The sequence below is a fragment of the Suillus clintonianus genome, assembly GCF_016758775.1.
Source record: "Suillus clintonianus strain FC179 chromosome Unknown DEU56scaffold_82, whole genome shotgun sequence".
Taxonomy (NCBI): domain Eukaryota; kingdom Fungi; phylum Basidiomycota; class Agaricomycetes; order Boletales; family Suillaceae; genus Suillus; species Suillus clintonianus.
The window spans coordinates 120,539-136,998 of record NW_024539306.1 but is presented as its reverse complement, the minus strand read 5'-3'; the positions used below and the strand labels follow the sequence as shown (position 1 = coordinate 136,998).

Genomic DNA, 16,460 nt, shown 5'->3' with positions numbered 1-16,460 from the left:
AGTCGGCAAGCCCTTACGGGGGCACACTGATCATGTCAACTCAGTCTCGTTCTCGCCGGATGGCACTCGCATCGCGACTGGTTCAGGCGATTTCACTGTGCGGCTGTGGGATGCAGCTACGGGGCAGCCAGTCGGTGAACCCTTGCGGGGGCACACAAAATCGGTTACCTCAGTCTCGTTCTCCCCAGATGGCACTCGCATTGCGACTGCTTCATACGATTCCATTGTGTGGTTGTGGGATGCAGCTACAGGGCAGCCAGTTGGTGAGCCCTTGCGGGGGCACACTGATGGGGTCAACTCAGTCTCGTTCTCGCCGGATGGCACTCGCATTGCGACTGGTTCGCACGATTCCACTGTGCGGCTGTGGGATGCAGCTACGGGGCAGCCAGTCGGCGAGCCCTTGCTGGGGCACACCAAACCGGTTTACTCAGTCTCGTTCTCGCCGGATGGCGCTCGCATCGTGACTGGTTCAGATGATTCCACTGTGCGGCTGTGGGATGCAGCGACGAGGCAGCCATTGCAAAAGTCCGCCGACACTTGGATTAATCACGCCATTCGCTTCTCACCCAACTCTGCTCATGCACTATGCAACACTGCTGAGTTAATGGAGGGAGCATCCCACGATGATCGCAGTCCGACCCTCTTTCTCCTTCGTGACAGTGGATGGATGTTAGGACCCAACCATCAGCTCTTGTTCTGGGTACCACCTGCTTCTCGACGCCTATTTTATACCCCTAGGGTTGAATTAGTGATACCTAGAGGGGGTCCAGAGCTTGATTTGAGCCGCATGGCACATGGACAACACTGGCGAAAGTGCCACTGGCAAGAGGAGTGAGTATCTTCAAAGCCTTTTCCGTCTCTCGCACTTGCTGAACCCACACTTGCAGGACTCGACAATGATGATCCCATTCCAGTAATTGTTACAATGTGGAGATTTCAGATACAACTTGAATGTGATACCGAGTGGATAATACTTCGTGTTCTATTTTATACCCAGCATTCCGTCTGAGATCAGGGTTGTCCGAGCGAACGACTTGCTGGGGAGCTGACTGCGTGATACTCTTCATGTTGCTGCTAGTTTGTGAGAGCACGACGAATGTTCTGAGTGAGATGAAATGTGTAATTCACTGTGTACACTGTAATTACAGTACAACATGTCATCGCGACATGTGTATTTACAAAGGTGGTGAAGACGAGAGAACCACGCAAATGGTGCGTGAAAGTATATGCAGGACGTGCGCGTGAGGCGTGAAAGCATAAGTGAGACACGAACAAGCGGGCAGGTTTGATAGACACGGCAGCAACTGTTCTCCATACGTGGGGAGTAACGGCTCCGAGCAGCATTCTGCCTGCAATTGTTTGACTGCGCGTACTTCGTTAGCAACTTGAGGAGGTTCCCGACACCTACTTTGGTGGGAGGTTGACTAGGGGCTAGTTTAGCAACGCAAAATCTAGCTTTGCATTGTGTGCGACGACGATGGTCACAAAGAAAATCACAGAATGCAAAACCCGTGAGCAGGGATTATTAGACGCCTATCGATAACACATATCACATCAGTCAAAGCGACCATACCGATCTAAAACGACCTACGGCCGCCACCACCGTTACCCAGCAACGGCCCTGACCCTCTGGTTAACCTCCTCCGTCCGCCCAACCGCCCTCCCCTTTGCCCTCCCAAACACCACCACATTCCCTGCCTAACCCGCCCTTCCAGCCCGATGCAAAAAGTCTATTATATTCCTCAGCTCATCAACAATGAACACATGTGATCGTGGGCAAACAATCCGGTCCCCGCGAAAGAAACGACGTTGAATACAAGCACTTGAGGCATCTGAGCAGGATCAGACAACAACGGTCCTATCGCTTCAGGCCCACCCGCGTCTTCAAGGACACATCAAGATGGTGATTCAACCCTCGTTTGCGCGTTTTGAAGCCACGGCCGTCGAGGAAGGCAGCGAATTGCTCGACTTTGTGCCGTTTGTTGCAGAAGACGAAGAGCTTGGATAGCTTGATGGGGTCGGGGCCTGTGGCGGTCTTGGAGTGCACGAGGGCGTCTTCGGCCCATACACGACAAATGCGGCGTTCGATGTCTGTGCTCTTGTTGCCGTCTGTCCATGAGGTGTCTTCTGTGCGGAGAGTCGAGGGGAAGTGATGCAGCCGCGGGGATGCAAGGCGAGTGAGGGACGGGTGGTTGTTTGAAAGATAGTCAGGAACGTGGGGATTGTTGCGCTGGTGAGAATGAAGTTGAATGGGCAGGAAATTGGTTGTGCGGATATTTCTGAATCCGGGGTCGAGGATAGGGCTGAGGAAGGGACCACTTGGACAGGCAATCCACGTGCTGCTGCAATATCTACAAGAAGCATGCTAGTGTATTCTTGGAAGTCCAGATCTGCATAGTGTCAGTGAGCGCATGTATTTCGAGTTAAATACACACCGAACAAGACGTCTCCCTCGTTTACAACTACCCACTCCACGTTCTCCGAGCCCATCTCGGGTTCGTCAATCCAGAACTCTCGCGGTGAGTCTTTGTCGCCCCCGTCTTCTTCCTTCACATCCTCGTGCTCTTCGGCTTTCTTCCCTATCCTCATCGCTGGCTCTCATGACCGCTCCTTCCAGTTCCAACCTCTCCCGCGCTCCATGTCAAGAAGCTTCATTGGAGTGCCGACTAGTAGATCTACCGGTCTTGACCCACTTGAAGTTTTCGAAATGACGAACTCAGCGCCAGCTCCCTCGAAAATTCCTTCCATTTTTGAAGCTGTTCCACTAGACTTGGTGAATTAACCTTGCGAGCGCACATGTCGCGCAAATTGATGACATAGGACAAGCTCTTCGCAAAGCTCGCAAGTTGGCGGATAAATTCGTGCGTAGGCGCAGTACGAGCGCACGTGGATTGAGAGGCTTGCGAGATGAATGATGGGCAATAGTGTTAGACTGTTGTGCTTTGTGCATTTGAGATCCTGAAGTATGGGGAGGAGGTATGCTATAGACTTTCCGGATCATGTATCACTGGAAAGAAGGAACTCCTTGTACTTCTCGCCTACGACGTGTTCTTCGAATAGGTGTTTCGTTGGGGATGCTTGCATTGCATTCGGGCTTGCTTCCGTTCCTAGTGTCTCCTGTAAACTCTGCAACGAGCCAGGCATCAAGGGTGAAGAAGAGAATCGAGTGGGAAGGTCTTTGCTTGAGGAAGCGGCTGATCCAGACAAATAGAATTCCTCTTGTAAAAGATGGACTTGAGATGTGGGGGTTGACATGCTACCGCCTTGTGTTTATCTACGCGCTCTGAATGAGCTTTTATAACTCAATTCTTGACCTGAGTCCCAGCATCGGCATCGCCAGTTTGTGCCCAGCGCTTTGTGATGATTCTCGGTTCAGGAGCCATCCTCCGCCTAGGTGGGCTCTCTCGTTGTTGCGGCGCGAGGCATTGATGTGGGACAGCATCACGCTTGAATTCCGGACGTGTTGGTGCTATCGCAAGTTTCCCAACCTCTTGGCCTTTCCTGCAGGTTCGAGCGATACTGCTAGGCGGGTGCGTAGTGGTGGGCTAGTGAAATAAAGCAAGTTTAATGACATTGAATCTTGGAGAAAACGGACAGACATAAACCTACGCAATTGAGCCAACGGCATTGACGAGGTGTGGAACCGCGAAGAGGTTGTCTCAGAGCTCCCAGACCCGAGAAGTCGCCGAAGGGCCAGCGACAACGCCATATGGTTGAGATGTTGACAAGTAAATACGACTGTCCAAATTGATAGTGGATTTTTGAGGGGAACAACTTGAGCTCGGAATGCACCAAACGTATGACTAAGCAAAATGAAGTGAGTCAGTTTTGCCAAAGCTGCCAGCTGTTCTACTCGTCACCAAAAATGTTAGCACTTCGGTCGCGTTGTGCCTTTCGAGCAGCAAATCCGCGGTTTTTCTCGACTTCGACGCGTCTTAACGCTCCCGATGGTGCACCAAAACCTCCACGATCCATCGATGACTCCACCTCTGCGCTGGATTACAAAACTGCACAACGGACTCGTCCACCACCTCTTCCTACCACGGACCTTCCAAGATCCAGAAGTGCGGAAGAAGCTGTGACAAATATCCTCTATAACACCCCTCCTCCAAGTCTACAGCCATTTAAAAAGTATGTTTCATTTTATAAGCTAAAGTTTTATGATTTTGCTAATGGTGTCCCACATAGACATATATTTAACTGCTTGGTACAAAATGAACCTGGTGTGTTATCTCGCGTGTCCGGCATCCTCGCTGGACGCGGGTTCAACATTGACTCTCTCGTGGTGTGCCGGACCGAAATTCGCGACCTAAGTCGCATGTCCATTGTCCTTAGTGGGCAGGATGGAGTTGTTGAGCAGGCGAGGAGACAGCTGGAGGACCTGGTAAGTATCTTGTATAACGCTCCCTTTCGCCTTTCTAATCGCAGAACAGGTGCCTGTATGGGCTGTTCTCGACTATACAGATACCCGCGTCATCACGCGTGAATTGCTCCTGGTCAAAGTATCCATTCTCGGTCCCGAGTATTTGGAGGACCAATTTGTAGGTGGACCTTCCCATGAACCGAGACGGGGTCCCCACCCACCTCACCGCGAGACCAAGCTCGAAAAAGAGACTGCGCTCGCCCACAACTTTGAGCGTGGTGCCCACCCCAACTCTCACGCAGAATCACATTCTCCACCCCCATTGACACCCTCCGAGGCTCTCCGCCTTAAACACCAACACCTTCAATCTGTCTCCGTCTTAGCCGACCAATTCGGAGCCAAGATCGTCGATGTGAGCGAGAACAGCGTCATCGTCGAGCTCACTGCAAAAACAAACCGCGTTGTCGCATTTTTGAGTTTACTCAAACCATTTGGAATTTTGGAGTCAGCTCGGACTGGTAAGTCTTGTCATACGTCTGTGGAAGTGAAGTGAAGTTCATTGTCTGTAGGTCTTATGGCAATGCCGCGGACACCTATCTCACGTTCCTCGGATGATTCTGACGATGCGGTAGACGAGGTTGGCACTGTGGACGCCAGCCTTCTTCCTCCTGGTTAGGCGGTCTTTGATTAGTTGAAGCGGCCGTCGTGTGATATGTATTAAATAATATATACCATTCCAGCAATTTTCACACTGGTCTTCGAGAGCAATTCCTTGTAGGATGGTTTCCATCGCTGGTCGCGCTTGCGAAGTCTTCGCGGGTGTTGTCCACTTCTTGTCCCATCGGGGAGCTGGTCTCTGCTTTATACTGGGATCCACCGCTAGTCTCACCTGCGAGATATTCGCGAATGTTGTCCACTGCTTTGTCGCACAAGCTGCTTTATGCTGATTTCACCGTTTACAGCTGGAAGAAATACACCCTCGTATCCCGCGAATCTGGTAGCTGCAGCAGCAATGTGCTTATGAAATTGGTAATTACAAAATCGAACCCGAAGTCCGTTTGTAGAAGAAATACGACCGCCAGAAATTCTTAACAAGATGAATGGCGTTGAATCTTGCCACAAAATACTGAGGTCGCTTGCGAACATCGCTGTCTGGCTGAAGGGCCGATAAGCCGATAATCGGAACGACATTGCTTAACCTCATCTTTAACAGCTGGGCACCATAGTGATGTAAAATCAGGCCGTGATATTGAAAAATCGGACCTATATATTAGAATCAAAGCGGGTCAATGCAGGATAATACGGGAGTATTGACGAGCGGGATTCCCCTTAATATACAGAACGCCCCTTTATGAGTGCGTCCACTCTGCCTTGCGTTTCTCAGCAAAAGCAGCCATACCTGGTGAAATTCAAAATGATCAGTGCAAACCTAGTCAGACATCAAAGAAAAGACACTCGCCCTCCTTCTGGTCCTTGGTTGAAAACAAGGCATGGAACAACCGCTTCTCAAACCTCAACCCCTCAGCGAGGCTCATCTCAAATGCTGCATTCACAGCCTCCTTGCCTGCACCCACTGCGATACGTCCCTTGCTTGCAATATCACTTGCTACTTTCACGGCCTCATCGACGACACTACCCTCTCGTACAACTCGTACAATGCCCCAGCGTTCTGCCTCGTCCGCACCGATTATTCGTCCTGTGAGAACGAGTTCCATGGCACGCGATTTACCAATGAGGCGTGCAAGACGTTGGGTCCCGCCGCCGCCAGGGATGACTCCGAGGTTAACTTCTGGCTGGCCAAGTTGTGCCGAAGGCGCCGCGAGAAGAATATCAGCCTGCAATGCAAGCTCCAAGCCACCACCAAGCTAAAGGGAAAGGACCTGGATGAAAATACAATAACTGACAGCAGATAATTTTGAAGACATACGGCGTAACCGCTGACAGCTGCAATAACTGGCTTTTTAAGTTTAGGGATGACTTCCCAATTAGCTAGGAAGTTGGTGGTGTAGGCTTCTGCGACTTCGGGGGACGTTATCAAAAATTATTGAATCGGTGAGGAGAGATACTCACAAGACTTGTCCTTCATCTCCTTGATGTCCGCACCAGCTGTTGCATGAATATGTCTAGTCTTGTTCATGATCCGAATGACTGAGAAACACACCCGCAAACGCGCGTTCTGACCCAGTGAGAATCATAGCACCCACACTAGCATCCTCATCAGCCTCCTTCATTGCATCAGATATATCTTGAATGTGCGCTGCATTGAGCGCATTGAGTGCCTTGGGTCTGTTCAGAGTGATGAGTGCCACGCCTGGGCTGGGCCGTGAGACAAGGACATTGGCGTATTCGCGCTTGGCACGCAAGCTAGTGGAGAAGAAACGTGTGGTGCTGCTTACATGGCGGAGTGTTGAGCGGGAGAGTACGACGAACGACATTGTGGACCGGAGGAGAGTACTGTGGGGAAGCTCCGAGCCTACGGCCGGGTCGCTCGAAGTTGCCGAGTTCCGTGCCGCGGCCCGTCCACGCTGTCGACATGTTAGTCCTCAGCAAAATTACTCCGAGTCACATTTCTGATCTTGAACGGTCCATCAAGCCTTCAAGCCGCAGGCAGTGATCAACGGCATTTCATGATGTGCTCGTACACGATGATACTGACACTTGACTCAGGACACTGACAGTTGCTAATTATCTTCCAGTTGATATGATGTCGTTCCTGATTACTGTGGAATTTTTAGTCTTGATGATGCCTTGGCAATATTAGTCAAGGTTATTTCCGAACGAGCACCCCTCGTCGGGTGCCATGGAACACGACAAGCAATCGGAGGTCCTTAGCTCGTGAGTAGCTCAGTTGACTCTTGAAACTCACTCGAGCTGTTGCGAACTGAATGTGTCCCAACATTGTGCAGTCTTCTCCAGAAGCAGAACGAAATTCTTGACGTCCTTAAGCGCTCAGAACTAGCGGAGAAAGCGGACAAGGACATCCGATTACAGTTCTGGGAGACATATGAGGTGGTCGCAGAGGAGGTCGACAGCGAGTTCCTGGGGCGGTATAATGGTGATATCGACATCATTCCTACTTTTGTGCGTTTCATTCCTCAGGACAGTCGCGAACCATCCCAATATTGATGTAATCTTGCAGGCGGGTCTTTTTTCAGCTGTCACCACCTCCTTCATAATCGCATCGCAGCCTAATGCAGCGGACACCACCAATGCACTGCTGACCCAACTCATATTGCTCGCGGCAAATGGTACTTCAGCACCCCAGAGTATCACGCTTCCGCAACCAGCAGGGTACTCACCTAGTAGTGTGTGGGCGCAAAGCCTAGCATACGCCAGTCTTCTACTTAGCCTTTTGGCTGCCTTTGGTGCAATTCTGGGCAAACAGTGGCTAGGCTATTACAAGTCTAACAGACACGGTCATGGTTCATTAGAGGATCGTGGAAGGCGACGGCAACAGAAGATGGAAGCGCTAAGGACGTGGTACTTTGATGCCGTGGTTCAGTCCTTCCCGGCTTTGTTGCAGGTTTCATTGTTCCTTTTCGGTGCCTCCCTCAGTATCAACATGTGGTCTCAGCAACAGACTATCGCACGTGTCATAATCTGCATCACATCGTTTGGCGTTTCGCTTTATGGATTCACCGTCTTCGCGTCCCTCATGTCCTCGGACTGTCCTTTTCAAACTCCTGTCTCTGTTGTCATCAGACTTGCTTGGCAGCTCACAAAAGTCCGCGTGGTTCAGTTGTATGATCTATGCCAATTGCGATATGCCCCGCGATACATTGGGCTAGGTGTGGCGCTCGGTAAAACACTTTTTACGGGCTTCGCTAGTGCTAGAAGCATGCTGTCTGCTCTCCATCGGACTATTCTCAGCTCCTGTTTGCGTTCCATCCGAGCTCTCCGATCTCATTTATCTGCGCAGTCCCGTGCCCCCGCGATCTGTGATCTGGAGTTCGGCAAACTTCCCTCTACAGTAACAGAGCCCTGCCTTCCCGTAATTTCGTTGTCCTACGAATTCCCAATCGTTTCCGTCGCATCCTCGGATGCTCCTTCCGTAAAATGGTTGCTCGAAACGTCCACGGATCCCAACGTATTCATTGCAGCGTGTCACCTGGTCCCCGAAGTTGAATGGCCATTCGATTTTGATGTTTCCGGAATAATTTCTCTCTTGCATCGTGCGCTTGGAAGCTGCTTCGATACGAAGGATCGGCTGTTAGCGCCAGCGAAAGAACGAGCTTTAGCTTGTGCAACAGCTCTCGTCCATCTCAGTGGAAGGGAATACCTTCGACTGGACGGGGAATATTACTCCGCTGCACAGTATCCTTCCCAACCTAGATATCTTCACTTCTGGCACCTCCTCAGCTTGGAATCGCTGGACACTGATTATGCCTTGAAGATTAACCTTGGGCAGAAGTGGATAGCTGATTACACATATCGTTTCTTCCGAGATACACCAACATTCTCTTCGGCATCTGATGCTACCTTGTTGTGGCTCTCTCAAGTCCTTCCATATGTTTTCCTGCTCCATAAAGACATAGACGAGCTCGCGCAGATGGAGGATTTAGCGTTGAGCATAATCTCGATGCTCCTTGAAGCCAAAGTACCGAACAAATCCCCGTCCTCTCAAGTGCTCGCTAATTGTACACTTCTCGCTGGCATCTTGCTCGGGCTAAATGTCGACAAAACGGTACTCGTGAAGGTTGACAAAAGGTGTGCCAATTGCTTTCCATTAGATCGTCTATCTGACTACAACCAAAGCGCTGATATCGATGTTCTTGTCACTAAACTCCTCGCCTGCCTACAATGCTGCGTTGATGGAACACACCCACAACACTACGCTTCCCGAGCCAAGAAATGTCTCCCCCATGCCCTTCGCATCATTGAGCTGACCCGCGCGGTTCCGCTTGACGGCTCGTTTTTCCGAGCGGGCCTTGCTTGCTGCCAAGAAATCTTCCTCGAATGCTCGACGATGTCCGACAACAAAACCGAGGACTCAGAAGACATGCAGAGACGCCTGTCCGAAGCAGGAGCTGCGCTTCACACAGCTATATGTATCCCTCACGGCCCTCTTGGAAACATCTACCAGCCAGACGACTCCTTCCTATATTGGTATGGAGAGTTTAGCTGGGCGCACGACACTCGTTCTTCCCATGATTTTGATTGGCTCATCGATTATGTCTGCGAACTGCGAGAGCTCGAGGGTTATGAGGTGGAGGATACTCTTGCGGATGCGCTCTTAGCACTTAGTGCTATGAGGAGCCTCGGAAGTCGGGCGAAAGAGGCGGCTTATCTCGAAATCCTATTGTCATCCATGGGACCGGAACAGCCCGCCCGGTTGCGTTACGCTGCTTTGCGTGCTACATACGAAACTCGAAAAACGCTACTGGCTGCTATGGAAGATATAGATGGCTATGGCGGTTTACGGGAGAAACTACTCGCGCTTTCCCCCGCAATCCTCACCGCTATCTCCCCTAGTGAAGATGCTAGTGTGGACGGTAGTCATGATGCCGTGTTCGACGAAGGGCGTGATGGATGTTACTTGAAACTCCTATTTGCCCTCGTAAAGAATCCTGCATGGCGCTGTCGCCTTTCCCAAGACGACCATATGAACAGGTGCATCAGCCTTATGGCCGAAGCCGCGGACAGCAACCCCCACGCATTTTACCTTGCCGGTATTTTCCTGCGGATCACGGCTGTTTCAATGCCCTTGGAACTTCCACTCCATGATATGTTCTCAAGGGAAAAATTATCGCCACTCGTACCTAGCGCATGGGATGCGTTCCCTAGCGTATATCTCTCAGGCAACGATGACTGTGTGGAAATCTTACCAGCCCTCGCGGAGTTGACGCTTGAATATATCCCGCTGGACAGGCTTGCCCTCGAGACGCTTGATGAGCGAATAGACTGGGTGCTAGATGTCCTGAGAAAGTATTCAGAGCCTCAGAACGTTATTTCCGCGGTGGAAACATTATCAGAGGTTGTCAGAACCAGGTTAACCTCACCGCTTGTCAGTATATGATTCACGATGGACTGTTTGATTTACACGTACGTCTAATCTATATATATGTATCTATATTTGAGCCACTTATCATTGCAACGGTTCGCGATGCAAGGATGGTTATTAAGGGACTTAACAGCTGCCAGGTAACTCGAGTCCAAGCTTGCGTTGTGCGGCCCGCTAGCGATGTTTTTTTTCGTGACTACGCTCCTGGCTGAGCTAGAAATCCAGGTCCTCAGGGATAATTTATGATCTGGCGGAGATGAAACCGAACATCGATCTCAAGGTATCACACTCATCAAGGATTTCGGAACGACTCCTATTGACGATCATGATACCACTGATGCCGGCTGCCTTTCTGAATGTTCTTCTCTCTGATCGACGACTCCGCTCGGTGCCCTATATCCGACTCGACGGTACATTACTCACGATAATTGAATTCATGTGGCGACGCCGGACCGACACTTTTCTTTCGCGGCAAGGTCCTGAATTGTCCGAATTTCGTTGGAATATGGAGTCGCCGTGACCTCCCATGTGGCATTGACGCATTTCCTGCAGCCCTGATCGCGCCGAGGATCTTCCTATCGGAGTGTAAGGTTTTGGGGCCGATACCCGTCCTTCACCTCCCTGGCAGTCGAAAGTGCTTAGTGACCCCCGTTTCGATACGTCCATAACCCTGGTAGCGGCGAACACATCAAAACTCTATCATGGACGCCATGCGTTGCGTTCCCAAATCGTTCTTTTGAATGTATTTGTCAGACAACGGTGGCACTCACAATATGGGGTGGTCGATGGCCGGTACGAAACATTTCGAGGCTTGCAACCTTGGAAGATCTTTGCTCATTTTAGCGGGGTGAGGAATGCGTTGCCGCTTAATCTGTTCATAAATCAGGCGGCGTCGGCGGCGGCGGCGATTAGTAGAAGAAGTGCATCGTACATCTGCTCTTGATTGGTGCGGGTGAAGCCAGAGGTGAGTCCGTGTGGTCTTTCCAAAGGCATCCAGACCGCTACGATTACTTGTACTCTCGAACTTCATTAGGCTTGAATTTTATCGGGAAAACAAGGGATGACATGCATCTCGTTCTTGCAAATATCCGTCTCGAAGCCAAGGAAGGGTCTTGACAGAGTTGTGTGTGTCCTGTGAATATGCCCCAACATGGCTTTGGCACTAACTTGAACCGGTCCAGCGACATCAATGCTGGCGCGACATGAGATCTGCGCGTTCGTACTTAGTACTTAGTTACTAGCTAGTAGGACACACGAGTACATATCAGGCGCGTCGAGTCACGTGAACGAACAATCATAACATTGTGCCAGTACTGGCACTCACTAGTACTCACTTGCTGCTGCTCTACTAGAAGCGCTTCTTGCAAACCCGTTGCCATCACGGCGGAGTTCTGATGTCTACATACGGTACTACGCGTCATCATGGTCAACCATCTGCGAACTCAACCCCAGCATCAACAACCCTTTTTCGCCGGCTGACATGGGAGGGTACCATTCCCCTTGAAATTCGTGTAGACTCGAAAGAGTTGCCAGCGAATTCCGATCGCGGCCTAGAATGTTACTATATTCAAGCTCCTCGCGTCAGCTACTTGCCTCTTCTAATGCCAGAGATACGGCGGTTCTTGATGGATGTCGTATTCGATGAGGCAGCTGGGAAGATACTGAAGGAGGAAGAATGGTGGTTTGAGAGCGAGGAAGGCACGCTGTTGAAGTGGTTAGTTCCGACCCTTGTAGTGTGGTATGCAATGTATCCTGAACATGATCTTCTGGTAGGCACTGGCCGTTAGGCCTGATTTACGATAACCACACCATCTCTGCTTCAATTCGACCTCCGTCTCAGACTTCAACATCGCATTACAATCTGCAAGTGACACCCTTGAAGCTCATTCTCCACCTTGCATCACCTCCTACAGAGAAGCTTCTTCTCTCGCCCTCCGCCGAGTCATGCAAACAAGCCTTCATGGGGCAGCTCAAGGAGGCAGACTTTGTACGATGGGGAAACACGAAGCGCATGACAGGTCTTCGGAAGCAAGACCAGGATGGTATCTGGGAAGGCATCAAAGAACGTAAGCCAGCTTTTTCACTCTGTGTATGCGCGTCTCAGTATGCCTCCTCGTCATTTCCAGATAACTTTGATGAATATTGGCGCGTCGCATCGAAGATAGTGCCTACAACCGCACCTGCACGGTCAGGTTCTCCACCACCTTCCTCGAATCCATCAATGCATACACGGCCACCATCTGTAGACCCGCAGAGTGCGTCGGACCGTGATAACGCTTATAACGTTCGCAGTGTCCCAGTTAGGTTGTATTTACCTGATGGGCCCGTGATGCAAGATGTTGTCCCTCCGAACCTTGACGATGGTGGGTTTTCCTCCGTAGGACTGCTGGTGAAGGATTGGTGAAACTGATCGCGTCACTAAATAGGCTCTGCGCATACCCTTGCGCATTATCTATCTACACATCTTCCCCTCCTCTTCCCACCCACACCATATTCTGGCCCAGAACTCGCGTATGCTCTGATGCACGGTGTGCTGGTGCCCCCTGATGCGGAGATGGCATGGCTAGGGGCTTGTATGGCGGGTGCAGATGGATGGGTAAGTCTTTGTGTGGGCATCGCACGGTAGGCAGCTGTAGAGCATTTGTGACTGACCCCCCGTTCTGGGCGGTAAACGAATGAGATACCCTTTCTCCACTGCTGCGTGAGTCAGCTTTTGAGAACAGCTCTTGCATGTCAACTTCATTCCTCGGTCATCGTGGGTTCTATTACGTCCGTCATGTCCAGATCTCAATATATTTTATTAATCAAGTCTACCCACGGGCTCCGTCTGATGCCTCCCCAGTTCAGATGTCACAACAACAAGAGCATGCGGAGACACCGCATCATAAGTTGATGACAAGTATTTAAAATGCCTTGAAGCCCCTGACTGGCGCTAGATGATACGGACTGTGGCAACACTTGCACGGTTTTGCAACCGGTCACGGTGGCACAAGCTTAAACCTTTGAACCCTGTTATACCATTATGCTTCACTCAGACTGCCCTTCTCCTTACAGGGTCCAGGAGCTTTCCGCGAAGCTACGGATAAAACCAACCCCCTGGGCGCTCGAAGTCCACTGTCGGCGGGGATGAGCAAGCTTAAAATTATAAAGCACACACGAAGTCAGGCTGACCGCCATGTCAGAACAGCCTCTCCGAGAAGCCCGATCGTCACCCCACAAATGACTAAGACTTATTGTTGTATTGAAACGCGGGACTAAAAGGAAACCTGTGTAAAACTCAGGCATGCACTGATTCCGGGAAACCAATACCTCATGATAAATATTGAGCCTATTCAACTTTTTTTTTTGAAATTTGCAACTCTGCAGGCCTGGGACCACATATATATGTACCCGCGATGCACCCTATGAATTTGTCCTTTGAACGCGGCAACCCGTTTCCAGATGCCAGTGTGACTTTGTCGTTTTTTTTTGCACTGCCGTCGGTGTTCCACCGGCGAGTATGTTTTGTACCGTCGGAACATACTGTAAATTTTTTGAACATGTTGTACGGATCACTTGTCAGCTACGGGCAACACTGCACTGTACCGAACCCCGAGACGCGCTCTCGCAGTACCGGTAGGTAATCCAACTGCCCTGAGCATGCTTATAAGTCCCATAGCCATGATCAGACCCATAGAAGGAAGTCAACAGCGTGCATGACGGTCCCGACCCTACAGGCCTGCTGCAGAATTAGAAAAAAATGTGACAGAACACTTCCATTGCATTGAAAGGTTCTGATCGAGCAGGCTGTGCCACAAAGCCCTCGGAATGATATATAGCGTTACCTTACTCAATATTCGGTGCGGCTCATTATCAATAAATTACATGTACAGCACGCATCGTCAAATGTCATTGTCGTCATCTTTTTCTTTTTTCGTGATTAAGCTTATTGATCAAGCTAAATAAATGATGCACATGTTTGGTTAGAACGAACACGGAGTGGGGTACTGCAGTCGTACAATTGTTATGGACCCTGTGTTTGAATTGGCTCTACAGTAGTACGCGGCCGCCGCCGGCTTCGTAAGTAGTTAATGCGCGAACTACGGGTTTGGGGAGCGTAGCAGCCCTGCACAGTTACTGCGCCTGATCGGCGCATGATTAATGTTCGGAGTCAAACGACTGCTGATCTTGAACTTGATGGCCCATCGGTGATGATCGATTTTCCCATGGTGATACGCTGTACAGGCTAACTGAGCTCCCAGTTCTTGCAGTTTGCTTCAACTTCGCTCTTGAAATTCTGTGTATGCATGAATATGATTGTACATATCTAATCAATGTAACGTGCAGTCTGGTGGTATTATTGATACGTGAGTTAATCTATATGTCAGGTAGATAAATAGGGGCAGCATGAGGAAATACAGTCCATGAAGGAAGCCTCCCAGAGGTTTCCGGGTGGAAATGATAAACCCAAACCGTCTTCCAGAGGTACCAAGCCACGGAAGAGGGGGGGTAAGATTTGGAGTATTAGCGACAAAGCAACATTTTGGCTCTGCCAGTGTGGAAAGATTGGTTGACCGTTCAAATTATCCCGACACTTCTCCATGATTAGGGCGGTTTGAAATACAATAGGCCTGAGAACTCACATGCTGATGAGGCGTACAGTTGGGAGACACTTTGCCATGTCAGACGAAGACGATTTTGGTAGCTGTCGTAAGGGCTCATCTGCCTGGTAGATTCTTCAGACAATCCTATAGCCATTGCGGTTCTCATGGCAAGCTGTTTGGATGTCAGAGAATGAATAGTCAGCCGTTCCAAGTTCACTTACATCACCGTATTGTCGGAATCCTAGAAGACAGATATTCAGCCGGATAGCAAGGGGAACATTCCCAGTACCTACCAAGAAGACGGCCAGTTTTGTATTCTGTCCATGCCAGGGTGATGACAGCGTGAAGAACGTCGAGGGACGGTTGATTAAGCGCCGCGGACAGCATCTCCTACTCAATTCATTAGATCAGCAGAACTCACACACATTGACCACGAACCTTGGCGTTCTCACAGAAAATATCTGCAACGTTGTGCGGACCACGCGCGACAACATCCGGTATGTCAGAGAACCTGTTGTACCTCATTCATATCCAAATTGAGCGCATGTGCAGATTCCAGAAGACAGACCTTGCGCCTAGAGCTGCAATACAGTTGGAGAGTAATGGGGATAGAGTCTGATGTCGGAACTTTTCATATAGGTCGTCGTAAGTCATGAATGCGCATTGGCTGCCAAGCTGACTGATGAATATCTGGATGAAATGGGGCATCCAGCTGCGTTGTGGCATTTGAGGGTGCATTGGGTCGAAGACTTGAGTTGGCCGGTAACTGCCCGATGTGAGATGAGGACGACCCAATGCCTGACCTGGACCGGGAGTTCCGTATCGACGACCGTGATCTTCGGCAGAAGCGGTATGTCTTCCATGACTTTGTCAATGAATGTCGATATCTGAGAGGTGGGGATGCATTACCTATGAGTTGTGGAAAGCCTGGAATGATCTGGATAGGATTGATAGCGGGCATGGTCGGTGGATGCTGTCCCTGGTGGCGAGTAGGACGGAGAACGGGACATGGTGGAGTTGGCATAGCCTTGGGATGGTGGCGAGTACGGTGTGGATGGCGCGGTGGCGTATTCGTTTGAGCCACCCGAATTGGAACGCTCCGAAGACTCTGGGACGACGGTGGGTGCTCTATTCGATGATCCAGTGTAGGGTGGCGCCGAACTGGGGCCCGCAATAGCTCGACTGCGCTCAGCAAAATATCGTTCGCGATCACGAAACTTGCATGGAATTTTTGCTGCCTTGCATGCCTCGCATTGTGTCTCGGGGGATGATTGGAGACACTTTATTTTTTTGAGGCGGCTAGGTGATGATGAGCATTGTGTTAGTTGATTAAGATTCAGCAGCATGCACCAGTTATCGCAAGAAGTCACAAGACGCGGGCGTTTCTTGTGACCTTGTGTCTCCTGGGGGGACTCGATAATGAATTGAAAACCGTCCATGATGAAGTGAATAAATCAAAAGGCAGAAACGCCCGGATTTATATATCACAGCCTAAATACCTCGAGGCCGTTGT

The 16,460-nt window shown here is 50.3% G+C and overlaps 7 protein-coding genes across 7 annotated transcripts; 4 read left to right on the top strand and 3 right to left on the bottom strand.

Moving 5' to 3' along the window:
* Nucleotides 1–352: 352 nt before the first annotated feature.
* DEU56DRAFT_823626 (uncharacterized protein) lies at nucleotides 353–1,014 on the top strand. The gene is made up of 2 exons (XM_041354215.1): nucleotides 353–831; nucleotides 888–1,014. Exons 1-2 carry the CDS (start codon nucleotides 605–607, stop codon nucleotides 898–900), a joined length of 240 nt encoding a protein of 79 aa, XP_041204824.1. The 5' UTR covers nucleotides 353–604; the 3' UTR covers nucleotides 901–1,014.
* A 591-nt stretch (nucleotides 1,015–1,605) lies between these two features.
* On the bottom strand, nucleotides 1,606–3,144 carry DEU56DRAFT_872999 (uncharacterized protein; the record flags this gene model as incomplete). The annotated part of the gene is made up of 8 exons (XM_041355825.1): nucleotides 1,606–1,698; nucleotides 1,877–2,127; nucleotides 2,187–2,390; nucleotides 2,436–2,584; nucleotides 2,606–2,692; nucleotides 2,713–2,899; nucleotides 2,934–2,981; nucleotides 3,009–3,144. 8 exons carry the CDS (start codon nucleotides 3,142–3,144, stop codon nucleotides 1,606–1,608), a joined length of 1,155 nt encoding a protein of 384 aa, XP_041204823.1.
* Nucleotides 3,145–3,864: 720 nt separating this feature from the next.
* Nucleotides 3,865–5,235, top strand: DEU56DRAFT_823620 (small subunit of acetolactate synthase-domain-containing protein; the record flags this gene model as incomplete). Its single annotated transcript, XM_041354214.1, has 4 exons — nucleotides 3,865–4,131; nucleotides 4,189–4,384; nucleotides 4,434–4,881; nucleotides 4,933–5,235. Coding segments are annotated over 4 exons (1,018 nt in total), but the record flags the coding sequence as incomplete, so codon positions are not given.
* On the bottom strand, nucleotides 5,220–7,011 carry DEU56DRAFT_823611 (ClpP/crotonase-like domain-containing protein). Its single transcript, XM_041354213.1, has 6 exons — nucleotides 6,525–7,011; nucleotides 6,434–6,469; nucleotides 6,291–6,382; nucleotides 5,823–6,228; nucleotides 5,679–5,762; nucleotides 5,220–5,626 (listed from the first exon to the last, which is right to left on the bottom strand). Exons 1-5 carry the CDS (start codon nucleotides 6,796–6,798, stop codon nucleotides 5,713–5,715), a joined length of 858 nt encoding a protein of 285 aa, XP_041204821.1. The 5' UTR covers nucleotides 6,799–7,011; the 3' UTR covers nucleotides 5,220–5,626; nucleotides 5,679–5,712.
* A 404-nt stretch (nucleotides 7,012–7,415) lies between these two features.
* Nucleotides 7,416–8,087, top strand: DEU56DRAFT_743356 (uncharacterized protein; the record flags this gene model as incomplete). The annotated part of the gene is made up of 1 exon (XM_041349003.1): nucleotides 7,416–8,087. A coding segment is annotated over one exon (672 nt), but the record flags the coding sequence as incomplete, so codon positions are not given.
* Nucleotides 8,088–11,662: 3,575 nt separating this feature from the next.
* Nucleotides 11,663–13,175, top strand: DEU56DRAFT_823604 (autophagy-related protein). Its single transcript, XM_041354212.1, has 4 exons — nucleotides 11,663–12,078; nucleotides 12,138–12,430; nucleotides 12,491–12,727; nucleotides 12,791–13,175. Exons 1-4 carry the CDS (start codon nucleotides 11,759–11,761, stop codon nucleotides 12,988–12,990), a joined length of 1,050 nt encoding a protein of 349 aa, XP_041204819.1. The 5' UTR covers nucleotides 11,663–11,758; the 3' UTR covers nucleotides 12,991–13,175.
* A 1,751-nt stretch (nucleotides 13,176–14,926) lies between these two features.
* On the bottom strand, nucleotides 14,927–16,386 carry DEU56DRAFT_916261 (uncharacterized protein; the record flags this gene model as incomplete). The annotated part of the gene is made up of 8 exons (XM_041357844.1): nucleotides 14,927–14,937; nucleotides 14,987–15,119; nucleotides 15,169–15,188; nucleotides 15,241–15,337; nucleotides 15,386–15,458; nucleotides 15,516–15,803; nucleotides 15,857–16,246; nucleotides 16,298–16,386. 8 exons carry the CDS (start codon nucleotides 16,384–16,386, stop codon nucleotides 14,927–14,929), a joined length of 1,101 nt encoding a protein of 366 aa, XP_041204818.1.
* Nucleotides 16,387–16,460: the final 74 nt, after the last annotated feature.

Bases quoted from the DNA above. Each gene is read 5' to 3' on its own strand.
- DEU56DRAFT_823626 (XM_041354215.1), top strand. From the start codon at position 605: ATGGAGGGAGCATCCCACGATGATCGCAGTCCGACCCTCTTTCTCCTT.
- DEU56DRAFT_823611 (XM_041354213.1), bottom strand. From the start codon at position 6,798: ATGTCGTTCGTCGTACTCTCCCGCTCAACACTCCGCCATGTAAGCAGC. The intron at 6,383-6,433 runs GTGAGTATCTCT...CGTCCCCCGAAG, and splicing joins GGAGATGAAGGACAAGTCTT to TCGCAGAAGCCTACACCACC. The intron at 5,763-5,822 runs GCGAGTGTCTTT...GAATTTCACCAG, and splicing joins AACCAAGGACCAGAAGGAGG to GTATGGCTGCTTTTGCTGAG.
- DEU56DRAFT_823604 (XM_041354212.1), top strand. From the start codon at position 11,759: ATGTCTACATACGGTACTACGCGTCATCATGGTCAACCATCTGCGAAC. The intron at 12,079-12,137 runs GTTAGTTCCGAC...ATCTTCTGGTAG, and splicing joins GAAGGCACGCTGTTGAAGTG to GCACTGGCCGTTAGGCCTGA. The intron at 12,431-12,490 runs GTAAGCCAGCTT...CGTCATTTCCAG, and splicing joins CTGGGAAGGCATCAAAGAAC to ATAACTTTGATGAATATTGG.